At 40.9% G+C, this 15106-nt stretch overlaps 1 protein-coding gene across 2 annotated transcripts; it reads right to left on the minus strand.

Moving 5' to 3' along the window:
- Positions 1 to 2998: 2998 nt before the first annotated feature.
- muc13b (mucin 13b, cell surface associated) lies at positions 2999 to 14184 on the minus strand. 2 transcript variants are annotated; one of them, XM_015963171.3, is made up of 12 exons: positions 14032 to 14184; positions 11015 to 11506; positions 10786 to 10908; positions 8756 to 8865; positions 8586 to 8638; positions 8312 to 8466; positions 7939 to 8067; positions 7815 to 7857; positions 7241 to 7278; positions 4346 to 4433; positions 3986 to 4247; positions 2999 to 3903 (listed from the first exon to the last, which is right to left on the minus strand). In XM_015963171.3, exons 1-12 carry the CDS (start codon positions 14084 to 14086, stop codon positions 3745 to 3747), a joined length of 1707 nt encoding a protein of 568 aa, XP_015818657.3. In that variant the 5' UTR covers positions 14087 to 14184; the 3' UTR covers positions 2999 to 3744. The 2 variants fall into 2 exon arrangements, with proteins under 2 accessions (XP_015818657.3, XP_015818656.3); XM_015963170.3 differs by having other exon boundaries at positions 2999 to 3906.
- Positions 14185 to 15106: the final 922 nt, after the last annotated feature.

The raw sequence follows: 15106 nt of genomic DNA on the forward strand, positions 1-15106 counted from the left end.
CAGCCATCGTACACGTTCTTGAAGCACCATCATGCCCATAGCTTTAGCCGTAGCCTGGACCGCGCAGTGCTGCACACGCAGGCAGATGTCGGTCAGTACGGTGATTTCCTCCCACACCTCCGGGTCCGGCTTCGTATTCATGTCCTCACAGAGCTCGGCTTGGTACGCCGAGAGCATGGAGGAGACGTTCAAAGCTCGGACCGAGATGGCAGCAGCCTTGTACGCCCTCTCGTTCAGCGCCGACTGGAAGCGGCCCGCCTTCGCAGGGAGAGCGGGAGGCCTGGAGGAAGTTGCCGAGAGCCGTGGGTGCAGGTGTGCTGCAACCAGCGGTTCCATCAGCGGCATGCGAAGCATGCCAGCCTTCTCCATCCCCTCGAAGTCCAGCGAGGAGGCTCCTTGGACAGGAGACCTGGAGCTGAAAGGGTGTTTGTCCCAGGAGGACCTCACTTCTTGGAGAAGCTCCGGGAAGGCGGGAAGGAGAGGCTTTGCCGCCCTTGTGGCCTGAGGCAGCTTCTTTCCCTCGTAGCGGGATCTGACAGCCTCAGTGACCACGGTGGGCCAAGGGATGTTGAGCCTGGTCGCAGCGCGTCGGCAGACTGACTGCATGTCCAGGTGGGCGGCCGGAGAAGCCGCTCCATCCCTGGGAGAGGACGGAAAGCTAGGCATGGAGGCCTGAGCGATGGGGAGAAAAACGTCGTCATCCTCGTCTTCCTCTGAAATGAGGAGTTCCGAGGTGTCCTCGTCGTCTCCGTAGTCCAACTCCAACACGTCCTCGACGGGGTGGCTCGGACCGGCCGGTTCGAGCTGTGAGCCCCAGCTGAGTTCGGCACACGGTTCCGGCTCCGGGAGGACATGTTCGCTGGCGTCCCCAGGCGGTGGCCCAGGGGCCGGCAGGCAAGGGTCCTTCCCCGACAGGCTAGCTTGGCACGCTAGCCGCCGGCGAAGGCTCTTCAGGGTGAAGCAAGCGCAGCTCTCACATGACCCGGGGACTTCCAATGCCAGCTGGGCGTGTTCCAGCCCGAGGCAGCTCGAGCAGACCTTGTGGGGGTCTTTGCTTGAGATTTTGTTCCCACAGGTACAGAGGCGAGCTCCTGCACCGTCGACTCCTCTGGTGGGAGGAGCGGCTTCCATGCTGGCTAACTGGTGTGTTAGCAAGAGAACGAACAGATGCACTGGAGTGTGAAGCTGCTCGTTATGCCCCGAACCTATGGTGAAGGTCAGGACAGGACGGTAAGTTAACGTTCGGCGACGGAGAGAATATTAGCTGGCTCCGTCTGTGAACAGTTGAGTTAACTTACCTTAGAGATAAGCGACCACCGAAGCGAGAAGAGGTGATTGAATGGTGCGTGCGTTGGGACGCTTGCTACTTATAGTAGAAGGTGATGCATACGTCACGGTCACTGGCCAATCAGGATTGGCGTATTGAGATAAGTGCTTCTGAGGAATCCGCGGAGTGGCGTATCCCATAGTGAGACATCGAAACGAATGTTAAGAAAGAGAACTGTAATATTCACTCAAACAATAAATTAATCTGATTTATTCAAGACATAAATGTAAAACACAATACAAATTATCAAATTAATGAGTAAAGAAATAACCAGAATAAAAAACATTTTTCTGCTGCTCACCATTTTTTTTTTTCCATAGATTTTGTGAACACAGCAACAGGTAAACTAAACTGTAAATTAATTTTAAAATACATTTTGAAAAAATGCTTTAAATAACTGAAATGTATTTTTCTGAAATGTTTGTGTTTGTAAAATTTGAGTTAAGTGTTTTGGATACATACGTTTTTTTTTCTTTTATATGTAAAAATGAATAAAGGAGCAATGCAGTGCATCACCACAGGCTAAACTCTCCCAGAGTTACTACAAGGACCAATTGGTGTGCCACCCCAAAAATATCTTTGGTCCCATCTGGCCACCCTTATCAGAATTTTCTGGAGGTCCCCTGCAATCTAATACTTTAACCACTAGACCACCAAATCTGTTACAACACAAGTTGCCTAACACGCATATCGTGTGCTGGCGATTTTGAGTCTTTGTGCCCAATGCAGAAGTAATTATCCAGAATATCCACTCCGATAAAGGTTTAAATCAATTATCACATTCTCAACTAAAGCATGAAATCAACTGCTCTATTCCCGCAACTCAGAGTAAGTGGGCGTTAGTGGCCTACTTCCAGGGGAGGCAGGTTTCAAATCGAAGACTAAGCTTCATGAGGAGGAGCAAGGTCTGAAGACGCACTTACTTTCTATTGAAGCTTTTCAATTCAGGGTTTTCAAAATAAAAATAAAAATCTGCAGCTGAGACAGGAAAATGCATGAATGGAACCAAAACCGGGTTTGGGGCCTTTTTCATGGGGAAATAATATCACATGGTAAAAAGCTCCAAAAAGTGGATTGTCCATGACATGGCCCCTTTAAGGTGCATCATGTAAGAATTAAGTAAAAATTACATTGTGTGGTCAAAATTGAGTACTGTAGCACATTTTCAAAATATAGGATGATGATGGCAGAAGAGTTGAGTTCCCAGCCTGTAATGGGAGAGTTAAAGGGTCCAAGCCCTGTCTGTCGCAGTCGTGCACCTAACCCACCTTGTCTGCTGGCGGTGATCAGAAGGACCAGTGGCTCCTGGGCCGCCTCACCTCTGTCAGTACACCCCATATCTGCTGTGTGAATGTGTGTGTGCGCGCGCGTGTGTGTGTGTTCTTGTACATACTGCATAATGAGGACCATTTTCCCTACAATGTGAGGACATTTTTTTTGGTCCTCACTTTTTTTAGAAGCTTATCAGTTGGTTTTAGAGGTATGGTGTGAATTAAGTTTTAGTTAAAATTAGGAGTGTGTGTGTGTGTGTGTGTGTGTGTGTGTGTGTGTGTGTGTGTGTGTGTGTGTGTGTGTGTGTGTGTGTGTGTGTGATTAAATGAATGATGTGTTGTGAATATTCTTTGGGGGTTTAGGACTCTAGAAGTAGCTAGAAACAAAAAAGCTCTGAAATTTAAGGTAATAAATTCTCATTTATTGCTTTAATTTAACAGCCCTTTATAATACATGAAAGAATTATTTATTACATAACAGAAGAATCAAGATATAAATGCTATAAAATATTCAGTAAGCTTTATGCAGAGTGACACATTCGAATCAGCCTTTAAAGTGATCTTAAAGAGTTTAAAAACATACTTGGTAATAAAAAACAGATGTACTCTGTCATAAAAAACCGAAAAGTAAACAATTTATATAAGGTAAACATTTGATAAAGATTCTATTAAAAGGTGCAGAATCACCTAATGTTCCCTGTGTAGGAAAAAGATCACATTTAAACTTCAACGTTTTTCACTATTTTCTCAACTAAACATTTCTGTTAGGTCAAATGATTCAGTCAGCTGAAACATTCGGGCAATGTCTCCTTTTGTTCTGAACAGTCGAAACAGTTTTTAAAATACTTTTACCTGAAGTGATTACCAAAACTGATCATTTTTATAAAGCTTACCGAATTGCTTAATGAAAAATATTTTCTGTTTGTGTCATGTAAAGTGATGAAACAGCAGGTCGTTTTCAGTCATTTGCACATTTTCAGCTACTATTGAGCTTTATCTTTAATACCTATTTTTCTCTGAAGAGAAGCTAACATTGTGCAATATGTTAGAAAACAGTAATAATAATAATAATAATAATAATAATAATAAAAGAATGAATGAGGGGAAATGTCACTTTGTGATTTTGCACCAGTCGGACCGCTTGCCTCACATGGCGTAAGGGTTGGAGCTGGCTTGGCTCCGGGCGTATGGGTTGGTTTCTCGAACCTGAGCGTACACGTTCCTCTGGCCTTGACTCTGACCATAAGGGTTGCTCTGGAGTCGAGGCTGATCAAAAGTGAACATGTCATCCTGGTCATCGTATAGCTGCTGCAGTAGAGGGAAATTAAAAAAAAGTATTTAAATCAGAGCTTGGTGATGATTAACCCCCACTGAGGCATTTACCCACCGTGTTCCTTCCTGAAGAAATCAAGTTTTGCCGGCTGTTGCTTGGTGTCATCTCCAGGTTGGTGTTGCTCTCCCAGTTGCTGGTGGCCCGAGGAATTCGAGGTGCCCCACCGTTGGCCACTCCAGTATTATTTGACTCTTGGTATGAGCTCGAGTAGCCGTTGTGTACGCTGCTGTCAGCTCGTGGAGCCTTGGCAATAGAGTGGCTCACATAGGGTTTTCCAATATCTTCATTTTTACTCTTGGGGCCTTTCTTCTTCATCCTAAATATAAAGTATGTTCTCAGTAGTTGAAACTTTTTATATAAACATAAATAAAGTCATTAAAAAAATAAAAAATTTGATGAGGAGGTAAAACTTACTTCATTGCCATTACTGGCAGAAGGATGAGGGTGATGAGGAGCAGTCCTCCGAGCACAGAGCCAACGATCACCAACACCAGCAGCCAATCTAACAAACACCAAAGGGACGAAGTTACAAAACATGGTCAACTCAGCTTTAGGATCATCTGACGTGTTTAAAAGGAAAGATTTTGTGAACGGATAAACTAGAGACTGCTTTGATTCTAAACAATTTACTAAAAGGAGCTTAGACTTTAATACAGCTTGGAAAAAAATGATAGTTTCATCTTTAAAATTAGTTTAAAAACAATTTAACAAGCAATAATGCTTTCTTTTGCTTTGGTTGATATTTCCAGAGTTAAAATATGTCCATAAAAGTTAAACATTTTTAGTGCAATGAAAACATCAAATTCATTCTTCACAACCAGTTTGTTTTTTTACCAAACTGAATGCATTTTTATGTTTTTAAAATGTTGGTGGGCGATGGTGGCAGAGCAGTTAGGTTTTCCGCCCTGTAATCAGAAAGTTGCAGGTCAGAGCCCCGCTAGGTCTGCTGCTGTGTCCTTGGGCAAGATATTCACTCGTCTTGCCAGCTGGTGGTGGTCAGAGGGGTAGGGGGTGCCTCCGTATGGCAGCTTTGCCTCTGTCATTGTGCCCCAGGGTAGCTGTGGCTACAATGTAGCTCTTTACCACCAGGGTGTGTGTGTGTGTGTGTGTGTGTGTGTGTGTGTGTGTGTGTGTGTGTGTGTGTGTGTGTGTGTGTGTGTGTGTGTGTGTGTGTGTGTTTGAATGACTGATTCTGTTGTAAAGCATCTTGGGGAGTTCTAGGGCTCCAAAAACCACTGTATCCAATACTGGCCATTTACAGTTTTCTCAGTCGCTTTGGTGCATTTCTCTCAACAGAATTAAACAGTTAGCGCAACCTGTAGTCATTTGGGTGTAACCTAGTGGCAGTTTCATGTTCATTTCATCCAATGGCATATTCTTTTGGACATGAAGCAATCGAGTAAGTACAAATATCTGCAAAATGATCATTTTTGACTTGCTTTTATCATTTCTGTCAAAATGAACTCTACTTGTACAGACTGAACAGTCATTGCTCATATGATTTATAATCTTCACTTATTTTTTTGTGTGTCATTGCACACAAAATTGTTGAACATGTTGTCAAACATTTTGTATATACATTTTCAAAATATCTTTATTGATGTTATATGAAAATGTCCATAAATAACTTTTCTCGGGTGAACCTTATCTTACACTGATGAAAAGGGGTGTTGGGACGCTCTTTATAGGGACATAATCCCAGAGAATGAAAAGAATGAGCCTGGTGACAATCTGATGAAGTATGTAGTAGTTTGGATAACTTCTACCACTCTGCTGGGATCGAGCAGTGGTTTGCAGCACAAACATTACAGGATGCTTGTGGAGTATCTTCCTCCCTACTCTCCTTTCCTAAATCCGATTGAGGAATTTTTCTCTTCCTGGAGGTGGAAGGTATGTGACTGGCATCCACATACACAAATGACCCTGCAGCCATGAATGTAGCTTGTAATGACATCACAGCACAGTCCTGCAGAGGGTGGATTCAGCACTCAGGAAGATATTTTCCTCGGTGCATTGACAGAGCTGACCAGATGCCCGAGCCACCTCAACTGGCTCCTCTTGATGTGGAGGAGCAGCGGGTCTGCACCGAGCCCCTCCCAGATGACCGAGCATCTCACCCTATCTCTAAGGAAGAGACTCTGCGGACAAAACTCACTTCAGCCACTTGTACCTGCAGTCTTGTTCTTTTGGTCGCTACCCAAAGGTCGTGACTATAGGTGAGGGTAGGAATGTAGATTGACCGGTAAATCGGAGCTTTGCCTTCTGGCTCAGCTCTCTCTTCACCACGACAGATTGGTACAACGCCCGCATCACTGCAGATACAGCACCAATCCGCCTGTCCATCTCACGCTCCATCTTTTCCCTCACTCGTGAACAAGACCCTGAGCTCCTCCACTTGGACCTGGAGAAGGCATTCTACACTTTTCCAACTCAAGACCACAGTCTCGGATTTAGAGGAGCTGATTCTTATCCCAGCCGCTTCACACTCTGCTGCAAATTGCTCCAGTGAGAGCCAGAGATCACATTACGATGAAGCCAACATCATCTAGATGTCCATGATTGATCTGCAGCACCGTTTCAGTTTCAACACCACTACAGTATGGTTTACTGAGCCAAATGGAGTTTATATTTGTTGTAAATGTGCTTTTTTTTTCAGTTGCACAATGCTGTGAACAGTTGCATACATACAGTATAAAGTAAAGTGCATACTCAGTGTCTTGATTTTTATTTAATCCTAGTTTTCTAAATGCCATGCATGGCATATAATGCTGTCTTGACTTTACATGACATTGGGAAGCACTATCAGAGTTATCTGTCACAATGCAAACATGTTCAAACCTTTTGACTTGATTGTTTAAAGACACTGGTGTCATAAATTTTCATTTTGACAACACAAACACCTTCATTGACATAAACACTTGCATTTGAAGAACAAATGATTCATTTTGATTAAGGGACTTGCTTTTGAAGCATGAGCTACCAATTCTGAGCTACTGAGTTGCTTTTGTGGAACTGACTTTCCATTTTGAGAAAGTGACTCACTTTTGCAGGTTCTACCGTGTTTTGCTGTGTGCACTAATTGTGCTGAGAAACACCTTAGCAGTGGTGCAAACTTTAATACTGTTGAGAGAAATGCACCAAAGCGACAGAGAAACTAAAGTCAGTTAAATGTATCACTACATTTTGAGAATTTCACCAAAATCTGTCCAGTAGTCCACAAAAGTACTTCACAAAAACATAAATAAGACAAAAACATTCATAATTTACATACTGTGTAGTTTTAGGAACAAATAAGTGCTGTATACTCACTGTCTTTACAGTCAAAACCAGTATAACCAAATGGACATCTGAAAAACAGAAAAAGGCTCCTTTACAAGTCAGGCAGATAGATAGATAGATAGATAGATAGATAGATAGATAGATAGATAGATAGATAGACAGATAGACAGATAGACAGATAGACAGATAGACAGATAGACAGATAGACAGATAGATAGATAGATAGATAGATAGATAGATAGATAGATAGATAGATAGATAGACAGATAGATAGATAGATAGATAGATAGATAGATAGATAGATAGATAGATAGATAGATAGATAGATAGATAGATAGATAGATAGATAGATAGATAGATAGATAGATAGACAGATAGATAGATAGATAGATAGATAGATAGATAGATAGATAGATAGATAGATAGATAGATAGATAGATAGATAGATAGATAGATAGATAGATAGATAGATAGATAGATAGATAGATAGATAGATAGATAGACAGACAGACAGACAGACAGACAGACAGACAGACAGACAGACAGACAGACAGACAGACAGACAGACAGACAGACAGACAGACAGACAGACAGACTTACTTACTTTACACATTCTGAATTTATGTATTTTGTCCCACTGGGGCATTCTGCAGAAGCATAAATAGTATTAGTTCATTTCCAGTAAATTAAAGTTTTCACACACTTTTAGAAAATCAACATTCTCTCACCCAAACAGATTCTGTTACTGAAATCTGTTGGAATGTAGCCGGCAGCACATGAGCAAATGAAAAAGCCATCTTCAGGTGTACATTCTGTTGTTTGTTGGTCACAGGGTTTGGAGTTGCACAGGTTTTCAGCTTTTAAATGAAAAGGGAAAAATGTTTAAGCAAATATCAGTGCAGCAGATATATCACCATACCAACATATGAGTATATATTAACATCTCAGGAATAAGTGCACATGTTTTGTAGTTTAAAAAAAATCCTACTTGAATTAATAAATATGCCAAAATGATCAGAAATATTGATAAAGTACCAAAGCATTTCATAAAGCCATTTTATTTATTGGATTTCACCAGAACACACAGGAAAAACAACTCACGTGTAAAGGTTGAAGCAATCAGGACACAATCTTTGCAGCTGGGTTTTTCTATTGTGTCTTTAACCTGTTCTTGATTAATGTTTGCATTTGCTTGAAAAAAGATGTCTACTGATGCTTCAACTCCACTCTTTGCTCTAGATGGAGTTTTTAATTCCCTAGGAGCAAAAGGAAAATCACAGTAATGATAAGAATGTTTATTGTAGCATCATAGCCATAGAAAATGAAGAGATGGTTGGTTTTAAATCAGAAAATTAAACATTGTAATCGCTCTTACCGGAGTTCCAGCACTGTTGCGCCAGTGTATCCTACTTTAAAAATCTCGTCCATCTGTGTATTTCGGGGAAAAAGTGTTTTGCTTATTGTATAAGAACTGAATTTTAATACATTTTATTAGGTGCAGTATGTACAACACAAAACCCAATTAAAAGATAAATGATTTCTTACAGCAGAAATAATTTTATCTGAAGCTTTTCCGAAGGCTTCAGATTTTTTATTCTTCATGTCTTCATTGTATGTTATTGCAGTCAGGCCCAGTTTCCCAGGATACACTTTGGCTATATGGAGAAAATATATCAAAAGATAAAATCATACAAACAACAAAACTGTAGCAGTGAAAATGTTTGCTTCCAATGTTCAATGAAAGTCAGAGTTAAAAAGCAATGCAGCAACTGAAACAGCCTATTAAAACATGAATCAAAACGCTGTTAGCTTCACATTACGACAAGTTTATTTCTACGGACACAGTTCCTCTGTTGGGCCGGAGCTTAGAGAAGTGATCAACCAGTATTTGTCACTTACATTAATCATTATGTAAGGAAACCAAAAAGAGGCATTTATGTACTTTTTTCTTTGAACCATGATTGAATCATTAACTCAAACATAAGTTTTTCATAAAATCTCCAAAAAGAAATGTTCAAGGATCCTGACCCTACATTCCGTTGAGTGACCAGCAGGGGGCAATGCTTGGTAATTACAGCTACCTTTAACCTGGATGTGGAGCTCCTGGTCTCCAGTTTTAGGTGTTCAAGAAAACAATAAAATATCCAAACAAGATGTGTGAAAGTAAAAGTCAAAGCACTTCAATCTTTACAATAATAAAATGGACACATTAAGGATTTGAGTCCTTAAAATAATGATCAGGGGCCTCATTTATCAAGCTTGCTTACGCACAAAACGGGGTCAGAAAGCTGCGTAAGCAACTTTCCACGCAAACTTTTGGATTTATGAAAGAAAACTTAGCGGAAGAATGTGCGCAACTTTAAGTTGACTAGGGACCTGGCTTACACACATTTTGGACATGGAGAGCTCCTGCAGTGCTGCTGCTGAGAAGGATAAAATTATGAAATCCTGCAGCATTATCACTTGTACTGCTTCATTTTCACACAGAAAAAGACACCGCACACGCACACACACACACGCGTACACACACATGTGCGCACACTCACACACACGCACGAGCACACACACACACAGCCTGAAGCGCAGAATACGGAATGCAGAATATCAGCAGGGGGACAGATTGAGACAGAATGTCATGCGTCTGTGACAGTGTCCTGTCACTGTGACCCGATTGATCATGCGCCCTGGCTACAAATGCAGGGGAGATCTCTGTTTTGCTGACTGGTTAGCATGCATAACTTTCACCTGGGAGTCTGGGGATCAAATCCCGAGTGGACCTTTTTTTTTATATATCCGTCACAGATCTCTCTAAAGAATTCACAACACTGACGGCTTCAGCAACGCTGTGCCACTCTGTGGATTTTCTCTTATTTGTTTTGAAAAAGCACTTCCTTTCATTTCTCCACCTCACCCACAGGTACCTCAATTTCTGCTTCTGTGAAATTGCGCTTCCTTGATTTGCCTTGATCTACGGTCGCCATCATCATTGGTGGAGCGCTGCAACAGCGGGCTTATGTATATGCATGAGATCCACAAGGCAATTTGCATTGACTATTTATGGCAGAAAGTGGGCGTGGTGAGGGCGGGATGTGACTAAAAAGCAGCTGAGAAACATTCTCGTTAGTCTCCGATTTATGAAGTGGAGATTGCGTGCAGCTGTGCGTACTCCATGTTTGATAGATCACAAACCTACTTGGCGTAAGTACTTTTTTTGCTGACCTTAAGTATGGTTTTAGTAAGGATTCTACGCAATGTTTGATAAATGAGACCCCTGTAAGTTGTAGATTAATGTTATCTATGTTAGGTAAATGCAGTAATCCTTTTTTTAAAATAGCTCACAAGTGTTGTACTCTGAATACTAGGGGCATTGTGGGCTAATACTGACTGCTGTGAATGAAAGAAATGCTTGATGGATGGCACGGATGACTGTGCCTCTCTGTAATAAAGTTCCATGATGGTAAAGTAAATGCCCCCTGCTTTTCCTACCAACTACAAACATAACGCTAAAGCATCTACAGTCTAACATCAGGGTCAGTTTCTTATTCCAAAGTGTTCAATGGAAACCAAGTACATACCAGTCTGACAAGTCTGGGTTACACTACTGTAGGAATCACCAGGCAGACACAAACATACAAAGGTGTTGTTGGCACGACCTTCACAGGTGCTTCCCTGGCCACATGGGTTGGAAACACAAGGATCTTAAATGTGAAGAGAAAAGCCACAAACACACAAAACAGTCCAAAGTTTAAATAGTTATTTATACACATTAAAATTATTTGGCATTTGAATTAAACTACACATTACCTGGAGACTCTGTAGTAGTTGTAGAAGATATGAGTGTAGTTGCTGTAGTTGGAGGTGCCGTTGTTGGAGGTGCCGTAGTTGGAGGCGCCGTAGTTGGAGGTGCCGTTGTTGGAGGTGCCGTAGTTGGGGGTGCCGTAGTTGGAGGTGCCGTAGTTGGAGGTGCCGTTGTTGGAGGTGCCGTAGTTGGAGGTGCCGTAGTTGGAGGTGCCGTAGTTGGAGGTGCCGTTGTTGGAGGTGCCGTAGTTGGAGGTGCCGTTGTTGGAGGTGCCGTAGTTGGAGGTGCCGTAGTTGGAGGTGCCGTAGTTGGAGGTGCCGTAGTTGGAGGTGCCGTTGTTGGAGGTGCCGTTGTTGGAGGTGCCGTAGTTGGAGGTGCCGTTGTTGGAGGTGCCGTAGTTGGAGGTGCCGTAGTTGGAGGTGCCGTAGCTGGAGGTGCCGTAGTTGGAGGTGCTTCTGGTTCTGAATCCTGAACTGCTGATGGTGTGGCTGGCATTACTGAAATGGTTGAAAGTAAAACAGGATTATTAAACTCATTAACTGGATTTCTGAAAATAAATTATAAAATACTGGCAATTAAAAAAAGTTGGCAAATAAAAATCATATAATTTCAATAATATTAGATAAAACATACAACCAGCTTGTCCACATTCTGCAAACCTCAGAAAAATAAACTGTGAATACTTACAATTATGTAACGTATTTGTCTTTTATAGAGTTAATAAAAGGAACAAACACAGTAAGATCAGCTCTTCACTTAGGTTTGCTATGGTGGTGCTACTAATGTGGGTGGAGTGGACCATAGCCATCCTTATGACTTGGCCGCTGTCTGTTTTTTTTTCTTTTTGTATAACATTCTATTTTTTATAAGAATTAAACAGTTTAAACCAGATGAATTAGTGATGAAGTGAAAAAGTTATTATGCATTCACGTTTAAATAGAAAACAGGTCAGCAAGTCAATCAATTAATGAAAATCTAATGGGACAATGAAATTTGACATTCTGTACATGAAATGAGTTGTAAAAAGTTTCATTTTAAGTTTTCATGTCACCTGATTACCATGACTCAATAACCTGATGCTCCAAAGGAACACTTTTAGGTTTTGATTCTAAGGTAAAAAACCAGTCGGGGAATTTATGAAATAAAAAAATAAAACACCTTAGTGATTTAATTAGAATTTTTGGCTGGTTTACATGCACACTTTTCTTAAAGTGACAGTGTGTAGTTTCCCTGATGAAAGGGGGCAGTAGATACCTAAATCATTGCAAGCAAGCATTAATTTTGTGTTGAAGTAAGACCTTACCAACAGATGGCCATTAGGGTCAAAAATCCTTGGGAGTGCAACTTCCAGCAAAATAACAAGCACATCAGTCTCCCTTTCATCACTTGCAATAAGTGAAGAGGTAAATGTGTAAAAGAACAATGTTTATTAATGCTGAAAGTTTTGTAACCATTTATTACAAATCAGTAAATACATTTTGTCCTCACGGGCTTCCGTAAAAGGAAACATGGCATCCAATATGGCGTCGCATAGAGACTTAGGGTGTTTCTCAATGGGCGCCTGGTCTTGCAAGGTGATGTCTTGCGAGGCCAGGCGCCTTGCTTACTTCCTTGGTCAATGAAAACGGTTAAATGGAACAGACTTACATCACGCGAAATTTGCCCCCAAAGTAGCTGCCACCTTTTGATCCGCCATCCTTTTGAAAAAACCGTGGTGTATTCTGTGTAATTTTTGACCAAGGTTAGGCTACAAGACACCTCTGGTTTTTCTCAATGCCTAGGAACCTTGCCTTGATGACTTGGCCCTGCCCTGGTTGCCTAGGAGATACGTCATCCTGAGCCGCCAAGACGTGTTCCAATATTCATGTTCTACCAAGGTGTGTTCTCCGTTTGTTAGCCATTTAGCTAGCTGAGCAAGGATACACGGGAGGTGTCTTGTAGCCTAGCCTTGGTCAAAAATTTCCCAGAATACACCACGGTTTTTTCAAAAAGATGGCGGATCAAAAGCCGGAAGCTACTTTTCAAATTTCTATTTGTAAATTTCAAGTTTAATTAGTAAGTCAAATAATTTTAAATGTTTTTTTTAGATCCAAAGAAGTTATCTATTGTTGGTTAGTTGCTTAGTAGTTGCAGCTTCGGTGGCTAGCGGGTAGTAACTCACTTAAATATTTAATTTAACAAACATATACACAATAAAAAAAGTAAGACTCGTTATATATTTATATTGAAACTTATATGTATAAAATAAAATGTTATCTCACGTGTCACGTGACGTTACAGGACCGCCGTGGAAGCCACAGTCATGTGATGCAAGTCTGTTCCATTTAACCGTTTTCTTTGACCAAGGAAGGACAGTGTCCTCGTAAGCAAGGCACCTGGCCTTGCAAGACATTGCCTCGCAAGGCCAGGTGCCTTGACATTGAGAAACACCCCTCCCGTGTATCTATGCTGAGCTAGCTAAACGGCTAACAAACGGAGAACACACGCTTCGGTAGAACATGAACATTGGAACACGTCCTGGTGGTTCCTGATGACGTATCTCCTAGGCAACCGGGGGGGAGCCAAGACATCAAGGCAAGGTTCCTTGGCATTGAGAAACACCCTCAGGCCCACTCCCATGTATCTTAAATCCAGTTTTTATGGTTATATGTTATGAAACCACCACTACTTTTCAACAACTGGGTATCTTTTAATTCATATACAACAACATTTCGATGGATATTTCCAGAGATTGACGGTAAAAACTACACATTATAATAGATATTTAGAGTGATTTAAAAAGACTGACAAGAACCATTCTTCAGCAATGATAAGAAATTTTTACTGGACATTGACTGTCCTTTTAAATTAACAATACCAGGATTACCAGTTAATGGAAAATCCAAAAATGCAACCAGACTAGACATAATTATAGTAACAGTCATTCTAATTTTAAAAATATTTTCATTTGAGTTTTATGTAAAAAAAAAATCTATAAGGAAAAATTTGCTAACTAAAAAAAAAAAAAGAAAGAAAAGCTTACCTGCAATGGACATGACAACCAAAAGAGCGGACAACAGTGTAAATGTTTTGGCCATTGTTAAAAGACAGAAAAACAACAAGCTGAGAGGATTCTCTGCAGATGATACGTTTGCGTCTTGTAACCCTGTAAGATGAGAGTGATATCCGCCTTTTCTGCTGTTTTAATCAGAAGCCACTCCTCTCAGGGCGTCGCCCTGCACTGAAAGATGTTTCCAAAGGAGAGAAGCAAATTTCAGGATCACATCTCTTCCTTATGATAATTCAAGGCCATAAACTGTCTCTGTTGCTGATTTTAGAAACACCTGAAAGTGTGTCACAGACCCCTCAGTCCAGGACAAAGTTCATCCTCTATAAATAGACTACATTTAAAGGAAAGTTGACTTTGATACCCATCATTAAAACATGTCTTAAAATCAGAGTCTTGAGTTTAACTTAAAAAAGTGTAAAATAATTTATGTGTAATTTGTTCTTTGTGCCTTTTGTCTAAAAGCCTTCAATATGAAAATTTAGTATTAGATTGCATGGTTTAGGGTTACAAAATTACCCAATCTTACACATACTGAGCCACGATTGTGGGTGTGGTAGCTCACTGATCTTGTGGCATTGTGTGAGATTTGAAATTTGACCCAAACATTCTGTTTTCATCTCATAAAACTAGAGTTATACCAACTCCTTAGCTAAGGAGGACATTTCCAGAATCTGATACACATTTCTAAGAAGTTGTGCAAAATAATATTTAACAGTAGGACTGAATTATGTCATGCATGTCCTTATGCTTCTGTCAACTTCTTCAAACAGTTTAAAGAGTTTGAATTTGCCAATCAAACTCAAAAACATCATAAATGTGGATTTATTAGTTGCTGTGCCCTTTTTTTTTTGGCTTCTTACCTCACGCATACATTTGCCCTTCGCTTTATGAGTTTTAGAACTGAGTTAATAATACACAGGAGGGGGAAATATTACCTTCCTTGTCAGTTTTATGTTTTTATAACAGCTGCACCTGTTGTCAATCTGCTATGAGGAAATGTATGCAAATGCATTATTAATACAAATGAAACATGAATAGATCACAACAA

This window comes from Nothobranchius furzeri, chromosome 16 (genome assembly GCF_043380555.1).
Source record: "Nothobranchius furzeri strain GRZ-AD chromosome 16, NfurGRZ-RIMD1, whole genome shotgun sequence".
NCBI classification, from domain to species: Eukaryota; Metazoa; Chordata; class Actinopteri; order Cyprinodontiformes; family Nothobranchiidae; genus Nothobranchius; species Nothobranchius furzeri.

Excerpts from the sequence above, each read along its gene's own strand:
- muc13b (XM_015963170.3), bottom strand. The coding sequence starts at position 14,086 with ATGGCCAAAACATTTACACTGTTGTCCGCTCTTTTGGTTGTCATGTCC. Across the intron at positions 8,866-10,785 it reads AACCCAGACTTGTCAGACTG|CCAAAGTGTATCCTGGGAAA; the intron begins GTATGTACTTGG and ends TTCTCCATATAG. Across the intron at positions 3,907-3,985 it reads TTTCTTCAGGAAGGAACACG|CAGCTATACGATGACCAGGA; the intron begins GTGGGTAAATGC and ends CCTCTACTGCAG.